Source organism: Oncorhynchus kisutch, linkage group LG24 (assembly GCF_002021735.2).
Source record: "Oncorhynchus kisutch isolate 150728-3 linkage group LG24, Okis_V2, whole genome shotgun sequence".
Lineage (NCBI taxonomy): Eukaryota > Metazoa > Chordata > Actinopteri > Salmoniformes > Salmonidae > Oncorhynchus > Oncorhynchus kisutch.
Window position 1 is genome coordinate 7,872,404 of NC_034197.2, and position 12,374 is coordinate 7,884,777.

Here is a 12,374-nt window from a genome sequence, read left to right on the forward strand (position 1 = left end):
CTGAACTTTAGTCACTGTCACTAGCCGGCTACCACCCAGTTACTCAACCCTGCACCTTAGAGGCTGCTGCCCTATGTACATAGACATGGAACACTGGTTACTTTAATAATGGAACACTGACACATTAATAATGTTTACATACTGTTTTACCCATTTCATATGTATATACTGTATGGCCATTCTATTCAACTATTGCTTAAACAAATCTAAATATATTTTAGATTCTTGATGACAGCTTTGCACACTTTTGGCATTCTCTCAACCAGCTTCATGACGAATGCTTTTCCAACAGTCCTGAAGGAATTCCCACTCATGCTGATCACTTGTTGACTACTTTTCCTTCACTCTGCGGTCCAACTCATCCCAAACCATCTCAATTGGGTTGAGGTCGGGTGATTGTGGAGGCCAGGTCATCAGATGCAGCACCATCACTCTATTTCTTGGTCAAATAGCCCTTAGACAGCCTGGATGTGTGTTTTGGGTCATTGTCCTGTTTTTTTATTTAACCAGGTAGGCCAGTTGAGAACAAGTTCTCATTTACAACTGAAACTTGGCCAAGATAAAGCAAAGCATTGCGACAGTAGGCAACAACACATGGGATACGTGGGATAAACAAAAGTACAGTCAATAACACAATAGAAAAATCTATGTACAATGTGTGCAAATGGAGTACGGAGGTGAGGCAATAAATAGGCCATAGTAGCGAAGTAATTACTATTTAGCAGATGAACACTGGAGTGATAGATGTGCAGATGATGATGTGCAAATAGAAATACTGGTGTCTAAAAAAGCCCCCAAAAAGTAAATAAAAACAATATGGGGATGTGGTAGGTAGCTGGATGGGCTATTTACAGATGGGCTGTGTACAGCTGAAGCGATCGGTGAGCTGCTCAGATAGCTAATGCTTAAAGTTAGTGAGAGATATATAAGTCTACAACTTTAGTGATTGGGACTAGTGGCTAAGTGATCATAGGATCCAGTGAACAGCAATAGATGAAACAGGGAAGCTGTGACACGGCGTTCATAATGTTAGCAGGCCGCGGCTAGCAGAAGTGTCTTCACCGACGTCCGGCAAAGGCTGTTTGAGGGCACATCGGACGGAATTAGATTGGCAGACCAGTCGTGATGGATTGACGGGTCCAGGCAATTGGCAAAATAGGTAATGCAGCTGGAGTACTTTCCTTTGCTAGCCGGGAGATGCGCCTGGCTCGAGGCTAACGGGTGCTAGCTTCGGTAGCTGCTCAAAATGGTTCCAAATAACTACTGTGGTTACTTGTTGTTTTCAGAAGTAAAATAACCACACCGTTTGTAAGCATCAATAAAACGTTCCGTTTATTTATTTCGTTTCTTATTATTCCTAATGTGCTATTGAAATCAGATGCATTCTGTACATAATTAGGTACAGTTGTAGGACATTTCAATTGTTGACTTTTCTGAAGTCATAGACATGGGTTATCACACCAGACATCATACTCAGTATTGTAGGTGGTGGGTACAGCAGAGTTACATTTAGTGCACTTATAGCATTATAAATATAAAGCAGACATAAAATGAAAATAGTGCAATATTACCCCGTCTTAAACAGAAGAGGAGTCTTGATAGTCTCAGCTACTGTCTTGTCAATGATAGAAGACTTTGTATTGCATACAGAATTTAGGTATGTCTGGAAAAACTAAAGCAAAACAATAGACATTGATAATTGTGAAAAACATGTGCCTTGGATATCCATCAATTTGACTTATATTATTATTTATATAAATTACCTGCATGAAAAAATGTAATATTGGCAAGTGGGATTGATGCTGATTGTTGTGTTTCAGTGGTAGAACTGTGCTTGGTTGGTGTGTATGTTTTGTAGTTCTCAAGTCTCAAGGTTACGTTACTGTAGGTCTAACGACTGACTGTCTGAGGTCGCCATCTAGTGGTCTACAGACATATCCTTAGACTAAGTATAAGCCAGGCTTTACACAATTTCTCAAAATTGTAACATGTTGGGTTAGGGGTCAATCAATAGAGGCAATACTCAAGATGGTTCCAAATAACTACTGTGGTTGCATCTGAAACGGCATCTTATTTCCTATATATTGTACTATATAGGGGAAATGGCAAAAGGGAAAATGGTGCCATTTTGGACAGATTCCACGTTTCATACTAAGAATGGAGAAAATACACAATTTATGTATAAATACATGCTTATGAGGCTTTGAAGACATGATCAAGTACCTACAGTACATTTTCCAGATGATTTTATGTCAACAGTTTATAGATTTTGTGCACCTTGTTATCACTGAGGAAGAACTGAGAATGAATATTAATTATACAATACATGTAAGTGACCTTAGAGTGCATACATAATGTAATTAATTGGCTACGCAAGTCATCAGTTCATTTTCTCTTCAGAATGAGATGTGAAAAGCTCCAGTGACTGACTATGATCCTGTAAAGCCCTTCTACTTGTAAAATAAATATGTGCTTCTACTAAAATAAATAGGATTTATCATGCACATACATTCGATTAAATAACTGTGGTAGTAATTCACGTAATTCATATACAGTTTTGTAATGATATAGCAACAATGATCAATTAATGGCATGTGCGTGTTTTTCTATAGTGAGATGCATCCTGCGCTGTGATTTATGGTGTTGTTTGCTTGGGAAAGCTTCAGGTATGTATTACTACAATGCGGAAATGTACATGTAGCTCCTGTAAGGGTTGGAAGCTCATAAAAATAGTTTTTGATCTACATATTGGCAACATATCATCATTCTCCTTGTCCTCAAGCAGAGCACTGTAACTAGTGAATATATCTATTTTATTCAGATACATGAGTTGACATTTGGGGGATGGTATTACGTTGGATGACATTCAGTAACGTGTTACTTCGGGTGTCATGACACAAGCCCAACACTAGAGGTCCCTCGCTCCCAACGAAAGAAAAACAGGAAGTGAAACGGACAAGCTTGGATAACAGTGGATAGGTAGATTTACATCATAATTCATGAGAACTGAATTATTGTGGAAGCATAGTCTTTATAGGCCACTCATCATTGAAGTGCTGGGACTTTAACTACACTTTTTTATCAGAACTTAAACTGAACTTGTTATCAGAATTCGCAATCAACTGCTTATATATGTTGAGTGTAATGTAGTGTCTGAGGAGAGAACAGGTTGAACAGTGGGAGGAGAGATACAGTAAAGTCCTGTAATGTGGGCTGTACAGTGATAAGGCATGCAAGAATACATTAAGGAGAAACTGGAATTGGTTTTAGGGAGAGTTTTTCTGTGTGCCCTAAATGTTTTGAACTTACAAATGGTTAATGTATCTCCTCAAGTACTGATGATGTTTTTGGTCATAAAAATAAATAAATAAACAACGTGCGTGATCTGACTCCTCTTATCTGGGTGCCTGCCTGCGTTCAGATTGGTGAATATAATGGCTAAGCTACTCTGACCTCCTGTTGATACATTCTGTTGAAACATGATAAAGATACACAAGAGCTGTAGAAGGCAATGTGCTAGTTTGTGCTTTGATGTGCTTTGATTCATGCATACTTTATTCCTCCGTGTCACCATATAAGGCCTACAATACCAGTCTGTTACGGGAACAATACAATACCAAACAGGCCATGAAAAAAAAACAAGCTGTCAAGCAAGAGAACGCAAGCAATAAAGGAAGAGAACAGTTCTGGTCATTACATACAGTACTGACCAGGTGCCTGAACACATCGGAACACGGTGGTGCCCAGTGTGCCCTATTTACAGCAAATAATTTGGTCCAATCTTTAAATCGCGACTCACAGAAAATGGTGGTGGCGGAAGCCATCCCGAAATGGTTTCTAAATGTGGGAGATATGTCATTGTCCTTCATTTCCACGTTCCTCAGTACATCTTTAGAAAGCGTAAGAAACCTTAGAGCTTTAAAGAGAGGAGTTGTTGATTGTGGGGGGCTACTGTACTCTACCCTACTGTACTCTACCCTACTGTACTCTACCCTACTGTACTATACTCTACCCTACTGTACTATATTCTACCCTACTGTACTGTACTCTACCCTACTGTACTGTACTCTACCCTACTGTACTGTACTCTAAGCACATTCATAAATTCCGATTGGACAGTGATTTTAGGAAGAGACCTATGCCACACTATGCAACAGTCTAAGCATTATTAAGCATTAGATTACACTTGTTGTTTCAGAGTGTGAACTGTCTAAGACCAGACCTGGACCAACCCATCTGTGTCTGGAAAGGCCTGCCCTTAGTGAAAACACATGGGCTGGTTCAGTGGGTTTTACATAACTGTTTGGGTGCTATCGCTAAGTGGTTTAGAGTGCTTATAGCGGTGAGGGTTAGGGTGGGGGCGAAGAGTGAGGTTTGGGGATGTAAGGGGCGAGAGGGTTTGGTCTGGGTCAAGCTGGAGGTCCGGTCACTGCTCTGGTTTGTTTTCCTGTTGCGTGCTGTTGCAGTGATTGGCCCTGAGAAGCATCAGGTGGCTGTGGGATCAGTCAGGGGACTCTGGGAGGACTCTCCAGCAGGGGGCAGCGTGGAGATGGGGGTCCGTCTTTATCAGGGGGGTGGGGGGGTGTTTTCCTCCTCCTGGTCATGCTCCTCTTACTGCTCCTCAACCTCCTTCTCCTTCTGTCTTTCTCAGATGCAAGCTGCCCTGTCCCCCTGTCGTCCACCTCCTTCTACCTCTCCAGGATTGAGAGGGGCAGGCCTGTGGAGATGGTGCCTATCCAGACAGGAACGAAGGCTGCCGACCCCTGGTCCCCCCGTGACCCCCAGTGACCTCGGACTTCTGACCCCTTACCTCTGAACCACAGCAGTGGCTGCTTCTTATAGAATAAAACAGAGTAGAGCAGAATAAAGAAAAATGGTTCTTCGGCTGTCCCCTTTTTGGTTCCAGGTATAAACCTTTTGGGTTGCAGGTTAGAACCCTTTTTGGTTCCACGTAGAACCCTCTGTGGAAAGGGTTCTACATGGAACCAAAAAGGGTTATTCAAATGGTTCCCCTATGGGGACTGCCGAATAACGTTTTAGGTTCTAGAGAACAATTTTTTTTTCTAAGAGTGTAGGGAGGGATAGTGACTGCTGAGGGGGTCCTACTCACCCAGGTCTGTGTCTGTGGTAGCTAGGTAGTGATCATTCTATTAACTCTTGAGTCTCTGAGAACTGGAAACACAAAAAGACAAGGATGAATGAGAGAATAGAAAGCAACAGATTGACCACAGATTCAGGGCCAGATTCTTTGGTGGCATACAAGGTCATATTTTTTTTCTTCCATTCGCCCTGCACAATTTTAAAAAAGACATGCATGGAACCTATTGGTCTTCAAACATCATGCTGAGAGGAGCTCGCCTGTTGGCTGGAGTTAGCAGAGGGCGGAGTGACCACGCTTTGGTCCAATAGGGGGTTGAGGGGGGTGGAACAGGGCAGGTGAGTGGCACGCCAGTAGATGTCCAGGTACTCTGCCAGGTGTTCACATGCATCCTCCAGCTGGTTTTCATCCAGGATCACATCAAACATCTCCTGAGAGATGAGATACAGTGCATTCATAAAGTATTCAGACCACTCTACTTTTGCCACATTTTGTTACGTTACAGCCTTATTCTAAAAATGGATTAAATAGTTATTTTACCTCATCAATTCAGACCCTTCACTTAGTACTTTGTTGAAGCACCTTTGGCAGTGATTACAGCCTCGAGTCTTCTTGGGTATGACGCTAGAAGCTTGGCACACCTGTATTTGGGGAGTTTCTCCCATTCTTCTCTGAAGATCCTCTCAAGCTCTGTCAGGTTGGATGGGGAGCGTTGCTGCACAGCTATTTTCAGGTCTCTCCAGAGATGTTCAAACAGGCTCAAGTCCGGGCTCTGGCTGGGCCACTCAAGGACATTCAGGGACTTGTCTCAGAGCCACTACTGCATTGTCTTGGCTGTGTGCTTAGGTTGGTTGTCCTGTTGGAAGTGAACCTTCGCCCCAGCTCTCTGGATCAGGTTTTCATCAAGAATCCCTCTATAGTTTGCTCCATTCATCTTTCCCTAAATTCTGACTAGTCTCCCAGTCCCTGCCGCTGAAAAACATCCCCACAGCATGATGCTGCCACCACCATGCTTCACCGTAGGGATGGTGCCAGGTTTACTCCAGACGTGACGCTTGGCATTCATGCCAAAGAGTTCAGTCTTGGTTTCATCAGACCAGAGAATCTTGTTTCTCATGGTCAGAGTCCTTCAGGTGCCTTTTGGCCGGCTGTCATGTGCCTTTTACTGAGGAATGGCTTCCATCTGGCCACTCTACCATGAAGGCCTGATTGGTGGAGTGCTGCAGAGATGGTTGTCCTCTGTCAGAGTGACCATTGGGTTCTTGGTCACCTCTTTGACCAAGGCCCTTCTCTCCCGATTGCTCAGTTTGGCTGGGCGGACAGCTTTAGGAAGTGTCTTGGTGGTTCCAAACTTCTTTCATTTAAGAATGATGGAGGCCACTGTGTTCTTGGGGACCTTCAATGCTGCAGAAATGTTTTAGTACCTTTCCCCAGATCTGTGCCTCGACACAATCCTGTCTCGGAGCTCTACGGACAATTCCTTCAACCTAGAGGCTTGGTTTTTGTTCTGACATGCACTGTCAACTGTGGTACCTTATATAGACAGGGCTGTGCCTTTCCAAATCATGTCTAATCAATTGAATTTACCAAAGGTGGACTCCAATCAAGTTGTAGAAACATTTCAAGGAAGATCAATGGAAACAGGATGCACCTGAGCTCAATTTTAAGTCTCATAGCAAAGGGTCTGAATACTTATGTCAATAAGGTATTTCTGTTTGTTATTTTTTATGCATTTGCAAATATTTCTAAAACCTGTTTTCGGTTTGTCATTATGTATTGTGTGTAGATTGATGAGAAAAAAACTTTATTTAATACATTTTAGAATAAGGCTGTAACGTAACAATAATGTGGAAAAAGAGATCTGAATACTTTCTGAATGCACTGTAGATGGCAACGTCAAAAACCCAACTCAAATTAACACTTTATCTAAATGGTAAGCCTCAAGGGAATGATGCTAACACCCCTAACTGGTGAGGGCACGTATTCCATTAGAGTGGAAAGACAGTACCGTACACTTTGTGATTGTTGCACAATGGAAATAAATGTTTACGTATTATTTTCATTACATACGGGTGGACACTGTGCTAGTTTGTCTCCTGCCATCATCTGTACGTTGAGGTGTTTACTTTGAGATTTCCCCCGAGATTTGATGAGCCTCTGAAGAACCTGGGAGAGGGGAGAAAAATATTAACTGACTGACTGGCTTACTGGCTGGCTTTACTGGTTGGCTGACTGGCTGGCTGGCTGGTTGACTGGTTGACTGGCTGACTAGCTGTCTGGCTGGCTGACTAGCTGTCTGACTGGCTGACTAGCTGTCTGACTGGCTTATTGGCTGACTGTCTGGCTGACTAGCTGGCTAGCTGACTGGTTTGGCGGGCGGGCTGGCTGATTGTCTCGCTGGCTCTTTTGCTGACTGACTGACAGTGTGCAGGTAGTGGATCAGTCCTTACCTTTGGAGAGGACACCTTAACATAAACGATGATAGGAGCCAGGGATGTTTTGAGGAGTTGTGTTGGGTGGTTGATGGTGTCTGCATCCAGAACTACGAGCTGTAAGGTCTTAGCCAGCTCAAAAATTCTCTCAATCTCACTCTGGACCTCAGCTACCACCCCAACATACACAGAGAATTACAGTCAGGTGGCACAGACCAACAGAACCACAGAAGGCACAGTAAGTACAGAGAAGAGAAAGTGTGATGTTGGTCCTGAGGGATATAGTACAACCATCAACACAGCTGTCTAAACGATTTCCCACAGGACTGACTGAGGGCTATTCCAGACCCAAAATGAAGATCAACATTTGAAAGCTCCAGAATTTTAGTAATTAAAGCTGAACAAGTCATCCTCCACTCACCTAGACTGGAGCGTGTGTTGGACCTCTCCATGATGGCCTTCTTGTTCAGTACAGACCTTTTGGCTAATGACAGATCAGCAGTCACCCGTGTGATAGAGATTCTGAAAAGATAGATACATTCAGATGGATAGATTCAATTTAATTGGACTATTTAAGAATACAATTCCAGCCACACAAGCGGGTACACTGCATTCAAAATCAGCAAGCATTTTCACAAAACAATTTGACAACTTATTCCGTAGTGGTTCTGGCTGTACCCACCTCCCATCAAACCTGTGTTTCAGGAAGTCAAACAGGGCCTTCTGCATCATGTCCGTTACCTGGAACACAGAGGGGAGGATGATGATTGGTTAGGAGAGAGCACTGACCCCTGAATGGTCATGGCCAGAGTCACAGAGCTTTTAGAATGGACGTCATGTTAGTGTCCTTATTCGTGACATTTTGGTGGTATAACAATATGAGACCGCCTCTGACAATTTAGCTAACATTCAAAATCAAATAGCTAAATGATCCATGCTATGACCATCTTAAAACAATTCCACATTCCCCCCACTCCCCCAAGAGCTTAGACTTTCTAAGTTCTCCTAACCTGCTACGAAAAGTCCATTCTGGTCAATTCTGACGTAAACTGTATACCATCTAGTCAAAACGATCGTTCGCCACAACATGCTCCCTGTACAGAAGCTTCCTACACTCTGTTGTCCATATATGGAATAGTCTTCCAGGGCATGTTATCGGTGACATCACAGACACTGGTCACAGGCCTTCAAATGCTGACACTTCCTGAACACACCACCCTCCCGATCACAACAACACACTTACCACCCCCCACTGACCGCTGAGCTGCAGTGAACCATATGATTGGACAACTGGATGCTTATTAAGCCATCCATCATACACCCCCCCCCCCCCCCCCCTCTTCAGGAGGACAAATTTTTATGCTACATCTACATACATTTTACATGCATGGTACTTTTCTATACAGCAGTCACATAACAATAATACAATACCATACATCAGCTCTTTAATCCCACCCCTCAGCCACTCTCAGCCCATCCCACCTATCACCATAGACCTCAGCTCTTTAATCCCACCCCTCAGCCACTCTCAGCCCATCCCACCTATCACCATAAACCTCAGCTCTTTAATCCCACCCCTCAGCCACTCTCAGCCCATCTCACCTATCACCATAGACCTCAGCTCTTTAATCCCACCCCTCAGCCACTCTCAGCCCATCCCACCTATCACCATAGACCTCAGCTCTTTAATCCCACCCCTCAGCCACTCTCAGCCCATCCCACCTATCACCATAGACCTCAGCTCTTTAATCCCACCCCTCAGCCACTCTCAGCCCATCCCACCTATCACCTTAGACCTCAGCTCTTTAATCCCACCCCTCAGCCACTCTCAGCCCATCCCACCTATCACCATAGACCTCAGCTCTTTAATCCCACCCCTCAGCCACTCTCAGCCCATCCCACCTATCACCATAGACCTCAGCTCTTTAATCCCACCCCTCAGCCACTCTCAGCCCATCCCACCTATCACCATAGACCACCCTCGTTTGGTTTCCATGTGCCCTATATTTTTCAATTGTGCTGTGATGTTTTACATGAATTTTTAATCTAATTGCATAGTATCCACAGATTGTGAGCTCAAGATGAAAACATTTCCTACGAGTATTATTATATTATTGACTGATTGAATATGGATTTCTAAATGACCCAACACTGCTATTTGTAAGGTTAATTTTAAGTGAATGTTGTGATTTTTTCTGTGACCAGAAACAAGCTACATAGGAGCAATACCAATAATCTTTGTAGCAAAATCTACAGAGCTGAGATTGTTGTATGCATCAGTGGAGGCTCCTCAGAGGAGGAAAGGGAGGACCATCCTCCTCAGTGAAATTTCATACAAATAAAAATAGTGAAACATTACAAAAGTTATCATTTTAGATAAAGCTGTATTAAATATATTCATATGTCACCAAATAACTGTTTAAAATACACTGTTTTGCAGTGAAGGTCTACAGTAACTTCAACAGCACTGTCTGGGGTAGCACCATTGTGTAGCCGGAGGACAGCTAGCTTCCGTCCTCCTTTGGCTACATTGACTTCATATATGGTAATTATGACCACAGTCAAAAATGTTGCAGTATGAACTGACATGTTGTCCATCCAATCATAGAATTAGGATTAGAGAATGAACCTAGCGAGTTATATTGGGATTATGCCACAGAGCATTATGGGGGTTCTGTGTGTTGAGAAGCTTGTTGACATTGTTGGATAGAGATTAAGAGTGAAAAGTGATCATTTTTTTTATATTATTCAATTCAAATTCGTTTTTTTCAATTACAGGAGACGGAGGAAGTATATTATAAATAGTTTTCTTGGTTTTAGAACTTTATTTTTGTGTCCAGCTAGTGCAATTTATTTAAATGTGCATTGCTAACTTCAGTAGCTAGCTAGCTAACGTTACCAGCGCGATTGTGCAGTTTTCTCCGCCAGAATGGTAGAATGACCAACGCTGCCGAAAATGTTGTGGTATTTTTGTTGAAGAACCTCTGTCATTCTCTGGGGTACACGGTGCAAATTAAAAATGAGGGTCAACCTCTGCCTGAGAAGTTTCATGAAGAAGGATGAAAAGGTGAGTACGTTCAACACCAACTGGTATCAAAAGTATAGCTGGTTAGCAAGGAGCCTTTCTTCAAGCCGCCTGTATTGCTGGCCTTGGCCGCCCTTTGGAAAATCTGAGCCTTGGTCAAAAGGTGGGTACAGTGACTCGAAGATCATAGATTGTTTAGCAGGCAGCATATACATGCCCACATCAGATTCAAGCTTCTGGGAAAAAGCCAGCATCCATCATGACGAAGGTCTGTGTATTCAAACTGCGCGACACAACGAGAAAGTTAGAAGAAACAGGGATGTTCTCAAGCGGCTTATCAACACCACTGCGTTTTTTGGGCATGCAAGAATTTTCTTTTAGAGGACACTTACGAGAGGGACAGTTCCTCCGACAAGGGAAACTACAAAGAGCTCGCAGAGTTAATTCCACGTAACAATGCTTTACTTGCAGAACATATCGAACTTTCGACTGATTTTATAGCTTCCATCGCATCATCCATTTCGCGTGCCCTCAAGTAGGCTTTCCACTTTCCTCCGGGTATTTATTTAGCAAAGATGAAAACACATAATCACTCCGGACAGACACGAACAAAAACTAATGATATAAGTGTTGCAGCAGCCTAGGCTACACCTAGACATTAGAGATCTGACATGCTGTATGGGATGAAAGCTAGACAATGTTTCCGTCTGATCAACTGTAGGCTACTAACAAGAGCAGTTGCATACAGCCTATGTTCCCTGTCCATTTGTTCAGGGTAAACTAATTGGTAACGTTATGTATTTATAGTCCATTTGTGTATCAGGAGAAAATATGAATGTGATCAAATTTGGTTTATATTCAAAGTGGGCTAGCTAGGCTGCCTATACGTTTTCAATCCAAAATTATTAACTGGAATCAATCAATCAACATAATAGTGATGACAGATGTGAGTACATTTTTTACAAGGCCTGCAGTTGCATAGAACTTCATGATGCAAACATTCCAGCAAATTGTGATAAGACCAAAGACTTAATTGCAACTTTTCTATTGAAATTGGTTGTGGTAAGTTTTTTTGAGACGCTGTATGAATACCAAGTATGTCTACTTCACCATCCGCTCGTTGAATTGGTAAACTATTGATACGTGATATGGTACACTTGTCATAATTAGGTTTTATTCCAGAGAGACAAGAAAAGTGATCAAAATCTTAAATGAGACTGTGCAGGGATCTAGATTGCGGACTTAAGAAAAAAATTGAGCCATCGGCAAACATCGACCTGATTTCTAACCCCTTGATGTTCTTGTTGGATCTAGCATTTCGATGGCGATAATAAATAAATATGGAGATGGTCAACTGAATGTCACTTTATATCTGATTTGGCCATTGTTCTCCAACAAACCTCTCTCTCGGCCTCCCCTTCTCCCTCCCACTCTCCCTCTCTGAAATATTTAAAAAGTCAAGGAACCAACATCTCTATGTCCTTTATTAAATAAGGACAGATCTATGTGTGTGGTCTGTTTGTGTAACTATAGGAAGTAGACAACATGGGTCTGAGTGTTCCTGTCTTTCCATCTCACTGAAGACAATGTTAGTCTGACTGTGGCAGTGGAGCTTAGAGAGCGGTAATCTCTGTGGAGGAGCAGACAGAGAAACCTTTGCCTGGCCCAGCCTGTGTGTGTGTGTGTGTGTGTGTGTGTGTGTGTGTGTGTGTGTGTGTGTGTGTGTGTGTGTGTGTGTGTGTGTGTGTGTGTGTGTGTGTGTGAGTGAGAGAGAGAGACGAGGAGTGGCCGCCTATAAAAATAAAAAGATGCCTTGTGA

At 42.8% G+C, this 12,374-nt stretch overlaps 1 protein-coding gene across 1 annotated transcript in view; it reads right to left on the reverse strand.

The window, feature by feature from the left end:
* Positions 1-2,850: 2,850 nt before the first annotated feature.
* Positions 2,851-12,374, reverse strand: part of LOC109869667 (voltage-dependent L-type calcium channel subunit beta-4-like) — a 41,206-nt gene continuing 31,682 nt past the window's right edge. Inside the window, exons 9-15 of the mRNA XM_031804340.1 lie at positions 8,213-8,271; positions 7,952-8,052; positions 7,549-7,700; positions 7,169-7,264; positions 5,359-5,529; positions 5,111-5,172; positions 2,851-4,832 (exon numbers count right to left, since the gene is read on the reverse strand). Coding sequence (XP_031660200.1) covers positions 5,143-5,172; positions 5,359-5,529; positions 7,169-7,264; positions 7,549-7,700; positions 7,952-8,052; positions 8,213-8,271 — 609 coding nt within the window. The 3' untranslated portion in view covers positions 2,851-4,832; positions 5,111-5,142. The remainder of the gene's footprint in view (positions 4,833-5,110; positions 5,173-5,358; positions 5,530-7,168; positions 7,265-7,548; positions 7,701-7,951; positions 8,053-8,212; positions 8,272-12,374) is intronic.